The sequence below is a fragment of the Columba livia genome, chromosome 19, assembly GCF_036013475.1.
Source record: "Columba livia isolate bColLiv1 breed racing homer chromosome 19, bColLiv1.pat.W.v2, whole genome shotgun sequence".
NCBI lineage: Eukaryota > Metazoa > Chordata > Aves > Columbiformes > Columbidae > Columba > Columba livia.
In genome coordinates this window covers 1415001-1437726 of record NC_088620.1, presented here as the reverse complement: position 1 = coordinate 1437726, position 22726 = coordinate 1415001, and the positions used below count along the sequence as shown (strand labels likewise).

General features: G+C 44.1%; 1 protein-coding gene across 15 annotated transcripts in view; it reads right to left on the bottom strand.

The window, feature by feature from the left end:
* The window catches only part of DENND1A (DENN domain containing 1A), a 137571-nt gene that overhangs the window by 88845 nt on the left and 26000 nt on the right, over window positions 1-22726 (bottom strand). For 14 of the 15 annotated variants that reach the window (XM_065035433.1, XM_065035434.1, XM_065035435.1 and 11 more), the window contains 2 exons: window positions 12851-12900; window positions 9992-10111 (listed from right to left, as the gene is read on the bottom strand). The exons of the other annotated variant lie outside the window; for it this stretch is intronic. In XM_065035433.1, the coding sequence (XP_064891505.1) occupies window positions 9992-10111; window positions 12851-12900 (170 nt within the window). The remainder of the gene's footprint in view (window positions 1-9991; window positions 10112-12850; window positions 12901-22726) is intronic. 15 annotated transcript variants of the gene reach the window in all.

The following is a 22726-nucleotide window of genomic DNA, read 5'->3' as shown; positions in this document are numbered from 1 at the left end:
CAGACGATTTCCTTCCTTTTTGCATTTCCTCCTTTTTTGTTCTAAACTTCCCTTTGATTATTACCCAGGAGTGATATTTCCATGAAATTCAGTTAAAAGTTCTGCAGCTTCAGCATGTGACTCATGTACATATTTTAGAAGTATTTAACCCCTCAGAACTGGCTCACACAGAACCTGGGCATCTCATCCTATGGAGCACCTCAATACCATATAATTGTCAATAAAAAGCGCTTATTTTGGGGACTTGTGACCGGGTATTAATAAGTCTATTAAAACGCTCCCTTTCTGTTTTTCTCGCCGGCGTGACCGAGCAGAGCAGTTACCGCAAGCCTCCTCGCACAAAGCCTCCCGAGCTCACTAAATGCCACTATTGAAGCCACCGCTCCCCAAACCGCTCCAGTGGCTCTTGAGCGGAGCAGCAGCGTCTCACAAAAGAGCTCAAAGGAGCTGAATGCACCCCCTGAACAACACCAAGCCAGAAAACTGTAACAAAGACATTTATGATGTAACAATTTTACATTTTAGTCAAGCTAAAAAGTGCAAGGGCAGCTTGAGATAACCATTCCAAGGGTCTTTTGTTCGTGTGCTAACATCTAATTGGGACATCGTAAATGGAACTGAAGTCTGGGTTGACAAAGCTGTCACCCTTTCTCGGGTTCTTTGTGGTCACTCTAAAACCTTGTCTGGGGGGGGAAAGTCCAGTGCAGCTGCACTGTGTTATTTCTGTAAAGAAAAGGAGCTCAGAAGAACTTGAGCGTCACAGTGTGCAGCAGCACGAGGCACGGACGGGCCGGCACACAGCAACCGCGCGGCGCCAGGGAAGAAAACACCAGCATTTTACAGGCTGAAAGGGAAGCAGCTTTCCATGAAAGCCATGCCTTCTGCACTGAAAAACTCCTCCTGCAAAAAGAAACTGTGTCCTGAGGACCTGGAGCATTACCCTTCAGGCTGGAACACAGGAATTGCACACCTTGCGGCTGACGGGTCCGTGTGTAACATCCCACGTCCTGTACAAAGAAACTGCATTGAGAGGCACAGAACTACAGGCATAATTTAGAACGCATAAAATTTCAATAGTCAAGCTTTTTTTTCTTGTGAATTACCTATCACTGCAAAATTTAGGGAAGTTTATTGAATTTTATGATAGAATATTTCGTGTTTCATTTATTTCAAACACAATCATAAGGTCTCTTGTCCCTTTCAAGAAGAGAAAGTTGTAAAATTTAGGAGGTTTTTTTAGCTTAAAACCAAGAGAGAGAGTTCTCACGCATGTTTGAGAGCAAAGGACTGAAGCAGTGACGTGAAATAAAGGTACACAAAGAAAAAGGTTTGTCTGCCTTTAGGAGGCAAACACTGACAATCGTGTCTTTATACTCTGGTTAAAGCCACGGGCACAGAATAGCCCGTGAAGGCCCTTGCAGGGGAGATGGGGCTGCTGAGGTGCTTGGCAGTTTATCAGGAGATTGATGAAGTGCAACAGGCAGCCTCGGAGTTAAAAGGACAATTATCTTCCACTTAATGCCAACAGGAATACACCTAACAACGCTCTGACTTGGCCAGGGTTAAGCAAATTGTTCTAATAAACAAGAAGAGAGCCGAGATCAACCTTAAACTGAGGAAAGTTACAGCTGATACTGGTACTAAATTTCCTGGATGTTAAAAACCACTGGTTATGAAGCAGTTAGAGCGGCCTGGCACGCGGGGCCTGATGTGACCAGAGCAGGATGCACCAGACAGCCCGAGAGCCCAAAGATCCCGCCAAGTGACACCAGAGAAAGGATTCCAAAGGCTTAGCTTGTCAAGGAGCCTCTCTTCTCAACCCGCGCTTAAAGCACACATGAAAGCGCTGGAGGAGAGAATTCGAGATGTGGCAGACAAGCAGAGATCCCTCTAGGTTTGAGACATCTGGCATCAGTTGAAATCCATCACATTTCATTTGGGGATCAAAGGCTACTGGTAAGTCTATCACAGGTTGAAATAGTAGATCCTGCGCAGCCTTTTCATCCCAGTGCAAATTAACCCTTTTTCCTTGACCAGAGAAACAGCTCCTTCCCGTACAGCCCCCAGCCCCACGTGTTGTTGAGCTGTGCCCTCTGCTACTGAGGCTGAGCTGAAATTTCAGTGAAATTAGGAACTTTTCATTATAAATCAGAAGTGCTCCCTCTCAGCAAAAGGCACAATGTGCTCCAGCACACACTTTGTATTACAATCTGCAATGACATAGATTTCGGAACGTGAGAAACTGGGTTGGTCACATAAGAATCACTTTACTTGCAGAAAACAAGCATTTGCAACACAAGATGTGAGCACAGCCCTTGAAGACTATAAAGTTCAAGTCAGAGTCTGATATTTGATTGCAGATTGTCTGTGATGCTTGTGTACAACATCTTAGGATGCACAACTAATATTTAGATGTAAAAATAAGCACATGAAGTGATAGGACTTGACTCTTCACGTGCAGAAACACCATTGATGAACCTGATCAACAGGCTTCTGAAAATGTGACACACAACAGAACAGACTATTATTTCCTATGTATACAAGCCGTGGCTGCTGCCCCAGCCTGACCTGCGGGAGGACGCTGCCGTGTCCCCTCGCTGGGACGCTGTGCACGTCTGTCAGCACGGGCTCGCTCCACACAGCTGCTTTGGGAGGCTTCAGCCAGCACCCCATGACGGGCTGGCCAAGGGCAGATCCATCGTCTCCTACTTTAACTACTTCCTCCCTACTTTTATTGTGCCAGGCACTGGGTTTTCCCCAAGGTGATGCGCTAATTCATTTCGTATTAGCACTAGAATGGAAGTTTCCAAGCCAGTCGGCCAGGGCCAAAGGTAATAAAAAGTGACATGATTTCATTACTTCTGTTACAGTTGTTCAGCAACTAAAGAAGGTGTGAAATGAAGCCCTAATTAATTAAGTAAAACTGGTTTCTGGTCAGTAGGCAAGACCAGTGAGCTAGCTGGACCAGGAGGCAGCATTCTTGGATTTTTGCAATTCCACAGGTACCAATACATTAATATTACTAACCCTTGACAATTTGGTTGTGATCCTTCTCACTGATATTTTTTACAAAGCGTTTTCACTTGCAGTCAGGACTAAAGCTGTGCCAAAACCAGAACAAACAAGTTCACAAGTTTTCTTTAAGGATCCAAACCTTAAAGACGCAGAGTACCACAAGTGTTTAGGATAACTGTAATCAGAGTGAGCACTCGACTTTGACCAGAACTGGAAGAGTTGACAAATAGCCCAAAAGTGGCAACAGCTCATTCTGGAAAGCAGGAACCCCTTGTGACAGACCGAAGAGCCTGGCACACGGCACCTCCCATTAACGTCATCAGAATGCACGTTGCCCAGACCTGCTGCTGGAAGCCCTAGAGCATTTCCATATTCACGCTCCTTTCTCTGTCCCGTCCCCGCTCCATGATCGCGTTCTTGCACGGCCCCGACACCACGGGTGGATTCAGCGGCAGCAGCGTGCGCAGGAGCCTGTGCCAGAGCTTCAGCTCCCGCTGGGATCGGTCACAGCCAGACACGGCAAGAAGAGAAACACTGAGAGTCCAACTGAAATGCACATTTCTCTATTACATGATTTTGCACGTGAGAATTACGATGGTTTTCCTTACCGCAAACGTTGCAATAGAGCTTTAGAACAAACGTCAGCTATGTAAGGGCGGCGCTCCACTGGTGCAGGTTCTAGAGTGGGATTTGGGAGCGTTTTACTATTACGCTCCTCATAACTCAAACTCTGTTTTGTGTCTGTCTTTATAGGTCACTGTTGGCCAGATGGAAGATATTAAGGAAAAAGGATTGCAAGTAAATCAATGGGCTGTGGTCTGCTGCCAAAAGGCCCCAGGCGAACCGCGAGCAGATCCCAGGCGGCTCTGGCGCTGGCGGCGCGGGCGGCCGGGCCCCGCACGCCCTGCACACCGGGCACGGCCGGGAACGGGACAGCCCACAGGACCCGGCTGGAACAGCGCCCCGCGCTCGCCGGCTGCGGCACCACGTCATCCCACCGCAGAGTTAATGCGCCGACGCCGCTCAGACCGGGCACCAAAATCAGCACACAGAAATAAACACCAGTGCTAAAGGGTAACAGCTAAACATTCAGCTGAGAGGAATGGTTCGTACAGACCTCTGCATGGATCCTGTACAACTTGTCTTGGTTTGTGACTCTGTTCTTTAGACAGACATTTATATATAAAAATATTGAAAAACCTCTTTGATATTTTTGCACATGTCCATGCAGATGAGCGCACATTCTTACCAAATACATAGACACAACACATTGACATGATTAACAATGTTTGTGCTCATTCATGGTCAACAAGAGGATCAAGAAAAACTAGGAATAAACTTCAATAGAAGCTTTTTGATGATGGGACAGAAAAAACGCATTATCAAATACTTTTAGTTTTTAAGGACTATTTTAGGAAGTGTATTTTATTCAGTATTGCATAGAATATAGTTTCAGAAATCTAACATGACTTGAGATACACTTCAAAATGTATTTAAAGATGCTTGAACAACATGAGACACTAAGACAGCCTTACAGGCTTTCTGAAATAAGCTGCTAGAGTTTAATGGCCGAGATGAACATGGAAGATGACAAATGAGCAGATGTAACACAGAATTTTATTCCTCTGTTCCTGGCACTGTACTTTTAAATAGCTCATCTCTATCTTGTAAAGCTTATAAGAGCAATAAAGAAAAACCACAGGAAGTTTGGAAAAATGATACTGGAAACAGTGTATCAGAAAAGAAACACAAAGCAGATAGCTAATTTTAATTGATGTCAAGCTCTCTCTTCACTAGGTTCATCACTTTTCCACATATATTCTGACAAGTAACAGTGTCTGTTTAAGCAAATCAGCAGGGGTAAAAACCCTAAACTTTTAAGCCGTAAACTGTTTTATAAACATGTCAAGTTAAAGCAAAATGCCTGCACCAACAGGAGCCCCTTCACGCCACTCACACGTTTCCTGAGCCGCTTCAGATCCATTTCCCGGCACGCGCGGGGAAGCCGGACTGGTTCACTGCACCGAGAGCCCGTGAGGAACGGGCAGCGCCGTGCGGGAGGCGCGGGCAGGCCCGCAGCGCCAGCGCACACTGCTGGAAACAGGGACTCATCCACGGACTGTGCGGACAGAGGCTCCATAACAACACTGTTTTGTTGTGCTGTTGAATCAGAGAGATCCAAGTTCTCATGATTTATACATTGGCTTTTGCCAATGTGTAACAGAACCGGTTTGCTCCTTTCTTTCATCTCCGAAGTGTTCTAAGCAGTACGGGGATTCCAGGGTCGATACACCACGAGGACCAAACAAACTGTCCAAAAGGCGTTCCGTATCACTGCCAGCCATTATCAAACATCTTTTTGAAAGGCTTGAAGGTATCATATAGATACATATGGAAGCAAAACATTGATTTTGCTTATTACCATTTTATTCAACAGACAACTACAGTAAATCCTCATAAAATAAAGTCTGGGGTTTTCTGTGTCCACACAGCAGCCCCACAGCAAACAGGGGAAGGAAAGAAACCAGGTTAGAGACACACACAGAGCAGACTGGGGAGCGTGTTCTGGGGATCTTTCCAAAAGGGCATCTCTGCTCCGGGGTTACGTGCAGTCACTGCCTGCAGCCTAGGCTTGGAATTATAACTCTAAATCACCAAAAGAAATCACCAAAAGAAAGCCTTCCTACGTAACTACGCAAGCCTAGTTCATCATCAGTTCTCTTCCTCTCCTTCCAAAGCAGTGGATTACATGTAAACTTCTGAAAAGTAATAATTATAAAATAAGATTACTTTGTTTACCATGTATCTTCTCACTGATTCTTGATTAAGCTGACTTTGGTTTGCACACATTGTTTCAGTTTAAAGTTAGCCAACATTTGTGTTCTCCTTCCTGCATTCCCTTTGGCACCCGTTCCCATGGGCGGCTCAGACGGGAGCGCCGAGCACCGGGGTGCCGGTGCAGCTCCCTGCAGCGCCCAGGGCCCGGTGCACAGCAACAGGCGGCCGAACACACACAAAACGCTTCCAGTGGGCAAACCTGTACAGCAGCGAGTGCGCAAGGAGGTTTTGTAAATGGAACCTTCTTACAGTGGGATTGTATTTTAAGTACTATGCAGCCATGCCTAAAAAAAACAACAGGTGAAAATTCTAAGATCAAAATGTCTTTCCCTCTCTCCCCTGCAAGCGCAAATATTTTTCTGTGGCTTTTGGCCAAATCAGTGAGAACGGAAAATTCTAGAAGACAACAGGACAATTATTTTGAAACAAAACAAAAAAAAAAAAAACCAGAATGGTCAGTTTTCTCCCCTAAGAGAATGTAAAAGCGCAGCGCACTACAGCAGCGTCCAGGGTTGGGACGCTGGTGTCGGTGAGCGGGCACGGCAGCGGCCTGGCCTGCGCAGCGCCCGCCGGCAGCTCCCAGCCCGGGCAGGCCCCGCAGCCCATTACACGGGTCTCGCTGGGTAGGGGCGGCCACTGTTTCCAAAGCATTGGAGGGGGGGGACCAGAAAAGCAAAAAGCAAAAAGCGCTGTGCTCCCCTCAGAGTGGAGCTGGCACCCTGCACTGAGCGCAGCTCTGAAGGAGCCATGAATGAGCTGAACAAAGGAGTTCTGTGGGCAGTTTCTGGCTGAAATCCATGTCAACAGTTTTGAAGGTCACAGGTCACACTAACTAACATTTATTCCCAGCAGACCCTGCTCTAAACACAAGCTGTAAGTAGTACAAATTTGGAATTTTTCTGTAATCCCTTGAGATATTCCTGATCCTTCCACATGTTTCTGCTCAATTAAAAACAATTCTCACTTTGCACCACAAGAGAGGCCCCTGCTCAGAAATCTTATTCTATGCTAAGAATAAATGGACAAAGACTGCAATCAAAGGGAAGGAAAAGGGGGAGGAGAGGAACTCACAACAAATCACACCAAAAACCTCAAATAACTCCACACAGAATCACATTCGGTTAGTTACATTTTCTGCCATCTGTCACAAACTATTATAGATTCCTTTCTTTTTATCTTAGAAAAAGAGTGGTGCAGAGCTCGGCTATTTTGGCCGAGAGGGATTTCCACACAAATGCTTCTGCATTTTACTTCAGAGAATGATTTTCAGTTTGGGTACAGAACTTGATTCAAATGAAGTGAAATTGCAATCAGAGTGGCACATGGTTATAGCACCTTCTTCGATCAGGGACTTTGCCCAACAAGCTTGTGAACCAAAGCAAAACTACACAGTCGTTTTGTTTTGCTTGGTCGTTGTTGTTGTGTTACATTAACAAAACCTGGAGCACGACAAAGATCTCTGCCTTACGTTATTACTGCTCCCCCACGCAGTTACGAACAGGTGCTACAGGTTACAGTGCAACAGATAAAACAGACATTCTGCTAGTTAATAGTAATTAAAAATGCAAGGCACCTATGACATTCTTTAAAAGCAGTGTGTGTCATCAACATAGAACTTAAAGTTTAAATAGTTAGAATATAAAATAAACAGATATTTGAGGAAATTACTGGATCCTACCAGTTTATAACCTGACAAACTTTTCAAGTATCAGTAACTGGGTCCTTACATTGAATTCTGGAAATATTTCAGACGACAAAAGATTAAAAAATTGTTTTAAATTCACCTTGTTAGCTGTATGATATAAACATTCTGCAATAAGGGTATTGAAGAAGCATCCAGACTGAGTTCACAACATTTTTTACAGAACTTTTTCTTCCTTCACGACTGCACAGAAAGACAAAGTTGTCAGGAGTCTGAGATTCTACAGCATAAGTCAGGACACACAGCCCGGCAGCTACAACGACAACTGGTAGGTACTTTCAAACAATGTCTCCACACAAGCATGTGAAATCTTCCTCTGACAGGAGAGAAAATTGAAAAAAAGAAATTTAAAAGGAATTTCATGTTTCGATGTCCTGGTAAAATTTAGGATTTCCTATGTTCAGCAGACTCTTCACAGCTTTAGGTTCCCTGTCCTCATTCTCTTTGCCCGTCTCCAGCCCATGACCAGCGGTGCGGCAGGAGGATCACAGGAGTTCCAGCCCTGAGGTTTCTACCTCCATCCCCATGAGCCGATCACATACAGAACTGTTCGTCCACTTCAGCACTGAGAAACCAGATGGGACAGTAAAACACCGCACTCCTTTCAGTGCACCGACTGATACTAATGTCTGAATCCATTTTTTATTATCCTCTAAAACTTCCATTCACCTTCATTAACAATGAACTTCATTTTTTTCTTTAGGTCACAGGAGAAAGAGGCAATGGGCGTGAAGCTGAGTCACAATCCATCCACTGCTGTAACTGCAATGCATTTTGTTTTTTTGGTTATGAGTTGAAGCAGAAGGCATTTAACTACAACAGAACTCCATTTCTTCTTGGCATTCACTCAACATAAGGGAGCTGACAGCAAAGAACTCTTATCCAGGAGAGATCAAGAAGGGACCCATACTAGTGCTCATTCAGATTTTCCTTTTAAACCGTCTTTCCCCTTTAATTTGCCAGCAATTGGAAAAAGTACCAGCACCTTCCACCATGGGAGTGGAGCAGCACTCGAGTGCACCAGCAGCAGCTCTGGAAACGGTCCTGTCCGCAGAACGGGCTCCTCTGGCCACAGCCACCCGCCAGGAGAAGGAAGATACCGAGAAAGCACCTGCCACCCTGCCTCCCACACAACTCGTTGGGCACTTTGATAGACTGCACAATCATCTCTGCAAATATGAAGCTTCTTCAGTGAGGCCTAGTTAGCAATCACTGCTGTGAGGATAATGCTGAGGTTCAAGGCAACACACATTTGGTATCTTCACCAGTCTGGTGCCAGCACTAACGGCACAGACATTCGTTTGCAATACGTACATCAGCCCGAAATCTCTTCCGTGCCATTGCTGTACGCAGCTCAATGAAATGACAAGACTCCTTGTACTTGGCAGGTGCTCTTATATTTTGCAACACTGTCCCTGAAATTCTCCAGAGGGGTCATGTTCATTGATACACATCCGGACGGTCCCACACACAACTCGTAGGACAAAGACAAGTTTTTCTTGTTCTTACACTGGATGCTCTCACATGAAAAGCAAACCAGAGACAACTGGGACAGATGTCTACAATTGCTCATAGAGGAAATTGTCCTCATTTGTGATCGCTCAAACAACTGTTCGGTCACCAGCTGCCTGGTCACGCAGCAGCTCTGAGCTCTCTCTGCATGGGCCACTGCTCTGAAACTTCCAGTTCCTCATGAACATGGAAACAGCAGAAAGCAGAAGACAGGCCACTGGTAAATTTGTTTAAAACAAGACAGTCCGGATGCCCTGTGGCAATCTTCAATCCATAGAAGTTCTAAATGGAATTCATATATGGGCTGATATTAAAACTGGTTTTACTCGCATCATTTCTCGCAGCAAATGTAAATAGAAAATTACAGACTCTATTCCAACATGTCAGTGGGAGGTCATCAGAAACTACTGACAGAGTGACTTTGCCTGTTTTCTGTGAAACACATTGTTTCCAACCTCCACTAACAGTCTTTATTATGACAAACTTCCCCAAACCCTCAATAGGGCAGAGTAGCGCTCATACGTGCAAAAGTTTCGGATGTGAGAGCATCAGTGACATTCTCTCAGTGACCAACAGATGCTTTGTTAATAAAACTTGCATATACAAATGTCCACAAAACGTCTTAACAAGATCAGTTGTGACAGCTAAAGATAACAGCTGCCATCATGCTATGTCATATCAAATTACTGCAAAGAGGCTTTTTTCCACATTGTTAACTCAAGAACACTGACTACAAACAAATACAGTTATCTCCAGAGGAACTCAAAGTGCAAGATACTTCGCATCGCTTCTGCAGAAGAGCAGTGACTTCGAGGACCAGATAGGAAAATAATGTTGAACAGCTGGAAATGATAATTGCAGTGTAACCCTGCAAAGTCAAACAGTGTTTCCTAGAGTCAGCCAAAAGCCAAACCACAGACCTACCTTAAGATACAAAAGCAGCTCTTGGCCCCAGAAGATAAGCGACAGAATCCAAACCTCTGTTTGCTGTCAATGTCTGTAAGCACAAATGTGAAGTTCTGCCCAACTTGGTTAACTGCATGGCTGAAAAGAAGGAGAACAAGAGGGAAAAATTAATGCTGAGCTAAGTCTGTGTCAGAAGTATCTAGTCGAAGTCACTGAACCTATAACATTTCCTCTTTCAGCAGAGTTTTTGTTTGAGAAATTCACTTTGAGAGTATACGACCTCTAGAGACTTCAATATGCCGGCTGCTGGGGGAGGGAGGAGGTGCCCTTGTTGTTGTTTTTTCTTTCTTAAGTGTGGGAGGATACTACAAATGTGTTCATCTTTAAATGAAAATGATTTGGGCGAGGGAATAGAGGGAACAGAGTGTACTATCAGCAAGTTTGCTGATGACACCAAGCTGGGAGGAGTGGTGACACTGGAAGCTGTGCTGCCATCAGAGACCTGGACAGGCTGGAGAGCTGGGCAGGGAAAGATTTAATGAAATAGAACAAGGGCAAGTGTAGAGTCTTGTATCTGGGTAGGAACAACCCCAGGTTCCAGTATAAGTTGGGGAATGACCTATTAGAGAGCAGTGTAGGGGAAAGGGACCTGGGGGTCCTGGGGACAGCAGGGTGACCATGAGCCAGCACTGGGCCCTTGTGGCCAGGAAGCCAATGGTACCTGGGGTGGGTTAGGTGGACGGGTCACTGCAGGATGGGACCCTGCAGGGATGGTGCCCGAACCGGAGAAGCAGCTTTAGAAAACAGAACAAAGCCCACAACCAACAACAGCCGTCTCCAAAACAGAAACACCAACAACACAAAACGTAAGAATGAAACCACCTAACAACATTAAAAAAAACCCAAAATGCCAGAATCTAAAAATTAATTAATTTTAAAATACTATAATTCATATCCATATTTTACCACTAATAGGTGATCCTCAAAATAGTAAGATAAGATCAAAATAAGATGCTTTACACTTGAAGTATGGCACTTTCTGAATGTTATTTATTAACAAAATGAAAGACATTCTTGAGATATTACCGCGTTTGTCTAAAGTTAATCAAACGTTTATGCACAGGGATGGCAGGTTCCGTAAACCAAGCCCAATTCACCTCCCAGTTTGTCCGCTTCGGTGTTTCTCTCTCTTTTTGTTCAGAATGAATAAAACAATAGATATTTTAAAAGCCACCCCGAGGACTAAGAATTGGAGAGACTGGTGCAACGTGCCACTCTCCAGGCAGATACAGAGGGATGAAGCCCCACTAGGGAGTGCTATTAGGTTGGTGCAAAAGGAACTGTGGTTTTGCATTGTTGAAATTTGCTGTTTGAATCTGGAATACATTCTTAAATAAATGTGGTTATGTTATACATCATTTTAATGCACTTTTCTTGCTTCGTTTTTTTGCTACTGACTTATTACACAGCACACACATCTCTTCCTGCTGCCACATCCTTAACTGGGGACACTCTCTGCCTTCTGGAACAGTGCAAGTCCATTCTTAGTTTGAAATGATTAAGCATGCTATGGGTTACAATCTCTCCTTTACGTTTAAATGGTTGGCTTACAGTCTTTTCAGTAACAGTTTGTGCTATTCAGTCAAACAAGCAAATCCAAAAATGGGAATCACTTTTCATTATGTTCTCATTTGCACCCCATATGGGTTTTCAGAGTTCTTATCTCTCAAAATGCTATATTGCTGGGGAAAAACAAATAACAACAACATAAACAAAAGCCCTAGGTACAATAAACCTACACATGGAAAGCATAAATATTTCTAAGAGAAACAGATACATGAGAAAAATACTTTCCCACTCTCTCCCCATAGCAAAGGAAAAAGATCAGGAAAAAGTGATTCCAAATTATCAGCAGTACTTGTGGCTTCTCAAGGTGCTCTGAGTCAACAAGCTTGGTTTGAGCAGCTCCTGTCGGCAGCCCGGGACACCCAAACGCTCTCTGAATGCAGAGAGCAGGGCAGCAGCGGCCCCGGGCCAGCAGCCACCTCCAGCATCGTCCCCAGCGTCCCCAGCCCTGGAGCCCCCGCCCCGGCCACCGCAGCGCAGGAGCCCTCTCCGGGGCAGCACTCTGAGATCTCACCTCCCTCCACAGAAACCAGTGAACAGGATTTCAAGATAGCCAAGAAATATCAGCTGGTCTACAGGCCAGGGAAAAAACTGGAAAAAGTTTAAAAACAATGGAACGACGGTTCAAACAAGAAGTGATACTGGAAATAGATGTTGATTTATAAAGGAAATCAATTTCTACTGTAAATATCATAGATTTCACTGGAATGGGAAAAAGATTTCTAGCAGTTTAATCACAATTAAGGTCAGTTTCACCAATTAAAAGCATCCGGTGTTACCTGAGCTGGGACAAGCAGTGTTCACCAATTAACTGATGCTCAGGGATGCTATGGGCATTCTGCATCCTTTCCCAACTCCAGTGCTTGCTCCCTTCACAACACCATCGAAAATAACCCTCAGTGAAAGCAAGACTAAAATAACCTAAACAGAGTTCTGGAGCTACAAAGCTTCCATATGAATATGCATATTTGCCAATTCTACCCAAGCATTTTCACACCTAGGTATTACACAGGAGTAAAGGGAATGCACTCTTGCTGCTGCCCTGAACACTTCACACTTTTAAAACTTCTTTTTTTTTGATGGTGCCCATAAAAACCCCAGGAAAAAGTGATTCTAAGACTATAATTTGCACTTGGGTGCTTTAAATCACAGTCATGCAGACAGAACATTAAGAATGGTATGGTTTTTATTTTCTACAGTGGTTTTATTGACAAGCTTATTTTCTTGTAAAGTTTGAAAAGCTAACACTACCTGTCCACGCAGAACGGGAAACAAAACTTGGTCAAAGTCTGTAGAACTTCCTGTGGAGAGAAAAAGAGATAATTTATACATCTATTGGGACCAATAAATCTAATATTAACCACATCACACAATTTCACAACTTTGCCCTGAAGAAATAAGAGACAGATGAAGAAATATGGGCTTTATCAATTACATGGAAGGAGTACCAGGCAGTCAATCATGTGAAATAATAAACACGATCAAACTTCATTAAAAATGAAAAATTAATCAAGATTCACACATGGGCAGGCAGCAGGAGCCATCCAGCAACCCTCCCAAGAGCGGGAGGAGGTGGGTTGTTGAGTGTTAACACGTCCCTGGGGCCCATGGCTGCCCTGACCATATGGATCCCAGTGAATGACACCAGCCCCCCGGGCCCGGCCGCCTGGGCCTCCCCGGGCACCTCCCCACACCCGCCACATCCGCAACAAAAGATAAAGCCAAGGGGTCTCGGAGCAGGAAGATTTAACGGTGTTATTAGAAAGAAAACCTAAGTGTTAAAAGACTGATTAAAATAACGTGTACTAAAATTAATAGAAATTGTTTCGTCTACAAACCAGTTTCTAAATGCTGCAAAACAGCACCACGGGCAAACTTTTACACACAGGCTTTGCATGATCCCAAATAAAAAGCATGAATATGAAAACAAAAGACATGATCAGCAGAGAAATTGATCAACTTTGCAACTTTAAACAAATACAGCCATTAAAGAGGCAAAACCAGAAACATTTTCGTCCCAAAATAGTTGTGTTCATAGACAAAAGAAATCAATTTGCATGATATTATTCTGTAACAGCAGAACTTTGCCCTCCGTAGCCCCCAGCACGGGGGCGGGCGCAGCGAGCAGGCCGGCACCCCCGGCCAAGCCGTGGCTCGCTCCCCTCCTCGCCTCGGCACTTCAGGGCCTGCAGGGCGAACGTGCTCCCGCCTTCCGGTGCAACGAGCCAGCCCTGACTCAGTGACAGACCCTCGGCTAAACCCAACTCTTTTCTGACCAACAGTAATAAATTATCATCAATAACTAAACTGATGCTTTCCGCTTCATTTATTTCTAAAACCAGTGTCATCATTCAGCAAATAAACTAGCTCGGTCTAATAACCTACTCAATGAAGTAGAAAACATTTGCCTCCCTTGCAGAACATGTTCCTCCTCCATAATTCAAATCAGCGCAGCCCATTCTCAGCACCGGGCCCAGGCTCAGCTGCTTGTGGACTCCTCTTCGCAGGTTTCTTGACAACTAAAACGTGGCGAGTTCTTAAGATTTCAGGCAGAAACGTATACGGAAACTCAGACTTCTTGACAGTTTATTGATAGATTATTTAACAACCTCCTGTTCCTAAAGAACAAGAAAGGATCTATTGCAGAATGCCATGTAAAGCAAAGCAGAGTTCTTTCCTCCTTTCGGCCGCAGAAGAAACTTGGAGGGAACTGTATAGGTTGCAGAGGAAACTCTGCAGAAAGATGTATTTCAATAGAAAATAACGCCTGGATAGCAAAGGCCTCGTTCCCGTGACTGGGTTCACCGCTGTGCAGGACAGACCGGCTGCTGAACAACGCTTATTGTTTGCCTACAAAAACTACAGCTTGGCACATCCTAACCAGTACACAGTTGTGCTCTACCCGCAACTGAAATCTCACCACGTAACATGCTAAGAAGAAAAAGAACCCAACCAACCAACCAACCACAAACAGAATTTCAACATAATCAACAGTATAATCACAGGAGAGTAAACTGCCTCTATTTTTCTTGGCCTTGTCAGTACAAACTGTCCTCAAAATCATCACTGCACATCTACTTTTTAGAAACAAAGCCATGTCACTGCTACATAGAATTCTGAAAGGAAACTGTGTTTCTTTACATTTATAGCTTTCTAAACACAGAAAATGAAATTTTCACTTAAAGAGGCAATATAGCAAACCTGTACCACGATACATTGCCTTGTCTTTTAAAGAAAGGTTTTACAGTGATACTGTTATATGGCTTTTATCATATTACTGGACACAATTTGCCACTCATTATACACTAATACTCATCTGCCTTGATTTACAGCTCAGACACTGAGACTAGTACAGGTTACCCATAGACATATTTTTAAATTTTAACTATTTTTAAAACATCACATATGGAGTTAGATTTTAATTATCAAAAACGCTGATCTTTTGCAAGTAAGAAATACAATTACTGGAGAACCATTTAATTTTTGCTCAAGTTGCAAGCCCGTGCTATAGACGTGCTGCTGTTCCTCTCCAGGTCGCAGCCGAGCAACGCGCACACCACACACAACTCCCACCACACCTCTGCAGGTGAGTCCCTGTTTATGGCCCAGAAGTCTCATCCTCGCTTCACAGTTTCAAACCAAAACCACAACAAAATCAAACCCAGAATCCCCCCACGGCAGCACCGGACAATGTTTCCACCTGACGTGAAACGCAGAGGCAGCATCAATAACCTGTTTTCTTATTTTATTACCCTATGGCCATTTTCTGAAAGAAACAACGACATAAATGCCTCTAAAGCAAAACACCCTAAAAAGAAGAAGAAAAATAAACAAAAGCCACCCCAAAGAATCCAGGACACCCAGCTGACAACGCAAGTGACCCAGGAGCTGAAAGCCCTGTCTCTGGGGTACCACACACCAGCTTTCTGGATCAATTCCCCAGTTTCTATTCCCACACATCTTTTGCCACGCAGTTTGATTTGTAACATTTTAATGAGCAGCGCGCACCTCCAGCAGCAGGCGGCACCGCTGAAGTGCAGGGCACGCACCGCGTCCCCGCGGACGCCGCGCCGGGACACGCGCCACCTGGCTCCTGCTCCCAGCGCTCCGGCTCCTTTCACAATCAAAACACCGCTGACATTATCAGCCCCGCACGGGCTTGCCGAAACCCCTCCCAATCAATAAAGCCAGTACATAACTTATTGGAGACAACACAGAGCTCATTGATTACGTTTGGTTTCAGTTTCACAATAAATGAGGCAGGAATGCAGCGTTCAGCCCTCTGGTGTCACGTCCCAGCCCACGGAGGGGCGGCAGGATCTGGGAGGGTTCCCTCCACACACACGCGGGAATGGAGAGCAAGGCTGCTAAATACACACAATACACACGTGGCTTATGTCCCCAGTTATCTATATACTGAGATGCAATAGTAAAGAAAGCTCAACATTGCTGAAATTTTTTGCATATTTACTTGTGAATTTAATATGCAAGCTGTATCTTAAGTCTGGTTCATCCATTTGCTTTATGTTCTAAAAATCCATTAGCTCTTTCTGAGCAATCATAAAGCTTGAATTAGAGGAGGGATTTTCTTCTACAAAAGTCACTTCTTCCTGCGTGGGGGTCAGGAGGGGAACGGTACCCAGCGTGAAATAACACCCTTGCTCTGAAGGTAACCAATTGTTTTCAGGAAAATGCTGGGTTTTAAAAACACACAAAAGCCCCAACATGTATATACACAATCCTGGTCACAGGAAGAGCATAAGACAAATAATATTTCTTAAGCTTATTGAGGTCTGCTAGCATTTAAATATTTCAAATGTAAAAAATACGTGCACAGATGGGCATTACGAAAAACATATTTCAAGCTAAGGCTCCAAATCTCTGCATTTTTAAAGCTCATTGTGGCTGTTCGTGAGTCCCCAGCCCAGCGCCCTCAGGCCCGGCCCGGCTCCCGCTGGCCCTGCGCGGCACAGCCTGCGCTGAGCTGGGCTCCGCTGAGCCGGGCTCCGCTGAGCTGGGCTCCGCCGAGCTGGGCTCCGCGGCTCCTCTGGGCCATGGGCCTGGCAGCTGTGAGACCTGTGGCAGGAACTGGCTCCCGCTCGGCCTCGCCACTCACACAACAAAAGAACCAAAACGACTGGTACTTTATTTTCTTCAGCAGAAAAAAATCCTGAAAGCAAAGCTGAACTAAACACTTCAGCAGTTTTTCAGAGATCTCCTCAATAAACGGCTTTAAAACCCTTTCAATAAAACTAAGCTTTAGTTTTATCCTAAGACCAATGGATTTTACAAACACGATTTAAAAAAAAATCTACTGCTGATGTAGTAAGAATTGTTCCAGTCTTAAATCACAAAGATCTGAAAAATATACAAACAAGCATAAAAAAATCAGGTCCAATTATGTGCATAAACATTGATCAGCTGGTAAATAGAAGTGTCAATATCAGAATAATTGATTGAAATGTATTTCAAACATGTAGTGATTAAAAACAAGGAAGATTTTCACTTCCATATTTATGAAAAATAAGGTGAAAGCTGTGAAAAGCTGCTCACATACTTCTCCCAGCAGAAGTCGATCGCACAGGTACACTGCAGCAAAAACAAAGCTTCCAATATATACGTTGGTTAACATCTGTTCAATATAATAATTCTGGCTTACGATGCCTGGCCCTTTCAGCCGCGGCCTCAGCCGCTCTATTCAGCTAGGAGCGCATACCCACTTAATCAGCAATCATTGTTCTCCCAAGCAGGACTTTGTTGTCAAGACAAGCACTGAAACCTTTAAAAAATTTCAGAACTGGCATAAGAAAAAAGTGATCTTTGTCAAACAAGGACAAATGTATGCAAATCTTTTATAAACATTCACAAACATTTATTTAGCTTTTGAAATGTTGGCCTCATTTGAGAGCATGAAAATGAGGGGGAAGTAGGAAGATGCAAAGGACAGCTTAGAGGCTGGCACACTACATAAATATTCAGAAGGAAGATTATGGGATTCATGTTAGGCTGTCTTAGGTTTCTCCAAAGTCCACATAGAATACCGAAGAACAAAACTAACGAGAAGTAGAGCAGATGTTAGACAATGCAGCAGCCCCTTTTCCACACTCGCTTGGCTATACTCCGATGCTTTCATTTTTTCGTTCAATATGGTTAGGTCATTCAAGGATTCTCCTATAGACTCCGTATTGTGGCTACAGAGCTATAAGCTGGACCTCTGTCAGCTTTCCAAAAGTTCCCAATGAAAAGGCATTATGCAAATTCTACCTCTCTTACTCTCTTTCAGGAAAAAAGCCTCCAGTATGCAGTCACCGGAGTATTGGAAGTCCCAGCCTTCATTTCTGTATGGTTGTGTTTGCCTTAGGGCCATGCTGCTTGTTTTGACAGTGGATCCCCCTAGATAGTTGGGATTAGTCGAGCTTGTTTAGATAAACTTGAAATCAAGGCCTTCTCTAGGTAGACAGCTAGATGTAGCTACTGAGTTTCCAGCTGCCTCCTCCTTTCATCCCCAAACAACTGCAGATTCACAGCAGAGATCACAGCCACGGGCTATGTCACATACATAAGTACAAAATTAAAGGCTGCTAAAAGAAGCCTTTGTAAGTCTTAGTGCTAAAATAAGGAATCTGTACTGCATAGTTTAAACAAATTATTCAAGAAGCACCAATAAAGGTCTGCAACGGATAGTTAACAAGACATGTTCACAAAAGAAATACCCTGTTTACATAAACGGGCGAGATCGCGCTTTGTTAATCACTTCTGCACCATCCGCTAGCCAACCTTTATAAAACACATGCAAGTAAATGCTCTAAACCAGTATTTGTTAGAATATCTCAAACACAAACTCTGTGACCGTAGACTACTATGAAGGTACTAGTCCAATGACATTTTCAGTCATACTCACAACTAGATTGCGCCACATTTGATCCTCACTATAACTAGATAATGCAAACCATAGGAACTCATTCACACAAATATAATGCATTAAAAGGGCTAGAGCTCCAAATCTAAATTAAAACCTACAATCAAAAGCCACCTATGTAACTGTTACACCTTTATAAACCTGCACTGCAGTTCAGCCCCAACAGGAGATTAATTTTTCAGGGGGTAGGAACAGTTCACTGCTAGGATGTTATAAATCAAGAAGCAGGGGAAATAAATAGTTCAATGAATTGCAAATATCATTTAAAAGCAGCTCCTGTTCATTGCTCAAGAAAAAGGGTGTGAAGAAACTTGGGATGTTGCAAACAGTTCAAATAAAGACAACAGCAGAACTTTATGGTTAAGCAGCAAAGGTAAGAATTTGGGACCAACAACTTCTCTGCCTTTGAGCAAAGGAGGACTTCAGGGTCGCTTTTTTGCCATTTCCATATTACAAAAATTCTACCACCTCTCACTGTAAAATTAAGTCATTTCACTGACAAAACGTTTTATAGAAACTCAAAGCATTGAGAAATCTGACAGAATAACATTAGAGTCCAATTTCTTCCTGCACTGGTTACCAAAGAGAATATCAGAGCGTATCCTGAATTCACTCAGTCATTCCGTGTCCTAGGGTCCCCGTTCCTGACATCCTCAGCAGAAATCAGCTGCACACGGGGCATCCCAATCAACAACTGCGCTGAACAGTTCATTCCTGAGAAGGAACGAGAAAAACGGTTTCATCTTAAAACAGAAGAACACTTTTAGAATTGTTACCTGAAAATTCAATATGCTAAGAAAAATGGCAGAGATATACCTAGCAGAGTGCTATCAGAGACCAGAAAGTGATGCAAGTCATGGATTTGCCTTCTCACAGAAGTCTTGTGATCGCTGTGACCAAGACCCTCCCGCCGGCTGCAGAGGAACGGAAGCGCAGGCCAGCGGCAAAGCCACTTCCCAAGTCCCTCCACAGGCAGCAACCCACCGCTCGCGGCTGAGGAACCACGACTGACCAACCATCCCAAAGGGGGCAACAGCTCACTGACTTCTAAAAGTCAGCACTACCTGTGTCTCAGCCTCGTGTTCACATCACACCTCTTTGAGAATTCTCTAAAGGAGAAGGAAGGAGAACACGATGATGTATGATGGGGACACTAGTGCCCCCAGGGCAAGAAGAACTTTTCTAACAATAAACTTCGCAGAGATGAGATGGAGCCAGTGATCACCTTGGACAACTGAAGGTTATAAGAGGACACAGCTTTCCAAATTCACCAGTCTTTTCACTGCTCTCAGATTTCCAAATACCATAATATGCTAGACAGAATAGCAATCAAAACCCTGACAGCTATAACAATATTCATTAGCTGTGTAGAGTGGGTTTTGCTTGAGGACAGGACAGCTGATATGTACAAAGATGACTGGACTTAGAAACTTAAGTTTCCCAAATATAAAGCCAAGAACTTTGGACTTCCCTGGGTTAACACAGAATAATTCCAGCTTTCCTGTGTAACACACTACCAGCTCTGTGCTGCTACCCAGACACGGGTGAAAATCTGAGCATGTCGTATGTCATCCCGCTAAACTACTGCTTTAAAAGTGAGCCCTAATCAAGTGAACCCGCTGGTACACGTGTCAGTAAACTCTGCTCTTTGCAGAGGACGGGGCTCCCCAGCGTTCCTGTACCCGCAAACATCACAGCACAACAGACACAGCGAGGAGGAGCGTCACACGCGTTGGGACGCGCTGACAACAACTTCCAGGTGCCTACACCCACCATATTCTTAGGCACTTGAATATTATTATTTTTATTTTCAAACAAATTTAAGATGCTTTCTACGTATTACAAGTTCTTAAACAATTTTTCTAAATTGTTTAAAAATTGACCTATAGGACCTGAATGGTTCAGGAGACTGAAACAAGAAAACTCCTGAACTAGTTTGCTAAAGACTGGCCTAACAAACCAAAGCAGGACATTACTGCACGAGCATCTCTCGTTTTAAAGAAACTCACCTTTACTTGAAGTGAATATTTTGTAGTTTCATCAATAAATTTAAACATAAGTGATAATGATTCCTCACTTCAGGCCTGATCCCACCACCTTTACTCACACGAGTGGTCCCACAGGATTTTAATACGACTACCTCAACGAACAAGGGTTGGCAGGACAGGTTTTAAATTATTCATATATTCAGAGATTTTTAAGGCCAGAAGGGACCATTATGATCGTCTAGTCTGACCTCTTGTACAACAAAGGCCATGCGATTGTATCCAGTAATACTTGCACTCAGCTGAATAATTTGTGGTGAAATCAAATTGTATTTATTGAACTTCCAATATTGATTCAAATTTTACATGAAAGGAAACAGAAATTGTTTAGAAAGTGGCTTGAACTACATTTTATCACATTGAACCCAATTAGTCCTCTATTTCTGTTCAGAATTTTTCTAACTTCTGGACACTGGCTTTTGACAGGGATTTACACACGGGCTTTGGAGCCCAACACCATCTCAGGTGCTCCCGGGCCAGGTCACCTCCTGGGCTCCTTCAAAAGATTAATGGGCAGTTAATTACTATTTGTTTTCTGCACTTTTAGCATTCCTGTCCTGCACCGTGATTTCTGAAATACAGATTTCATAACTGGAGAACCCCCACCACAACCAGGGCCTGTGATTCTGAGAGCGGCCTCACAATGATGTTTGTTGGAAGGACGACTCGGCCGGCAGCCACAGTCCAGGAGGTTCCTCCAGCACCTTGACGAGAACTTTCTGATGCAAAGGGTGGAGGAGCCGACCAGGAGAGGCGCACTGCTGGACCTCATCCTCACTAACGAGGAGGGGCTGGTTGAAGCGGTAAAGGCTGAGGGCTGCCTTGGCTGCAGCGACCATGAGATGGTGGAGTTCAGGATCTCATGTGGCAGGAGCAGGATAGCAAGCAGAATTGCAACCCTGGATTTCAGCAAGGCAAATTTTGGCCCTTTCAGGCAATTGCTGGGGGAAATCCCATGGGCAAGAGTATTTCTCTGGATTCAGAAAAGATTCGGTTCTGCAGCCAAAGGCCATGGGTCAGTCCTGGCCGCTGTCTCCCGAGGCCCGAAGCACCCAGCCCAGCTTTGCCCTCCCAGGGTCCCTGGTCTCCAAAACGTTCCGCTGAAGGAGCAGCCGGACTCGGTGCAGGTGGGTCCAGCCCCGAGGCCCAGACCACCCCCCAGCGGGTCTGACCAGCTGCTGGAGCCCTGAGCAGGGCAGCGCTATAGCTCGGTGCCAGCTGAGAGCACCAAACGCTCCACAAGCGACCATCAAATACTTCATTATCTACTATTTACACTGCCTCGGGTTTACTACAGAGTGATTTTCAGAACACTGTAAGCACTTTCTAGATTCTCTAAATTACTCAAGCTTGCCAATCTAACTTCTTCATCTACTTCTGAAAGGATAGCTATTATTTTACATTACTTTTAAGACAGGTTTTATCATGCAGCATATGCAACCTGTAAGGCAATAACTTTATACCGAGAATACAATGTGCAATTCAGAAATATCCAACTGGATTATAATCATCCCTGTTCAAGCAATTAAGTCCTCACAGTGCACACAGACTTTGCAGGATGGGGGTTTATGCTCCATTTCTGGCCAGCACTGTGTAATACTCTCCCATCACAGAACTCCTCCAATGACACAAAGAAAGGGGCTTTTTATTCTTCCCTGTGTGCAATGTTTGTACAATGCTCATACACTTTGTACAAGAAAGACCATTAGTTTCTATATAAAGACTGCCATAAAAGTTTTATAGTTTCTATAAATGTATAAAGCTTGTTGGTTTCGTTATAAACTCGGTTACAACGGCAGTGGAAGGAAGAACGCCGGGCAGAGGAGCAGCACTGCGACAGGCATGCGCGCCGCCCTCACCGCTCGCTCATTAACGGAGACGCACAACGTTCCGCACGTTCCAAACCGGCCGTCGCACCCACTCGAAGCGGCTCACAAATAGGAACTACCACCACACCATTTTTCTTTCCCTTCTGGATGCGCTATGAAGATTAAAACAGTAAGGGACTGAATGATGCACTGCTCAAAAAAACATTTTAAAATATATTGTATTTTGCAAAATTGTGCAATTCCTGCTACACCTTCCATTGATTGTTTGACTACTTTCTATTTTGGTACATCAACTATTTGCTGAAACGTTCTCTCTTATAGAAATTCATATATT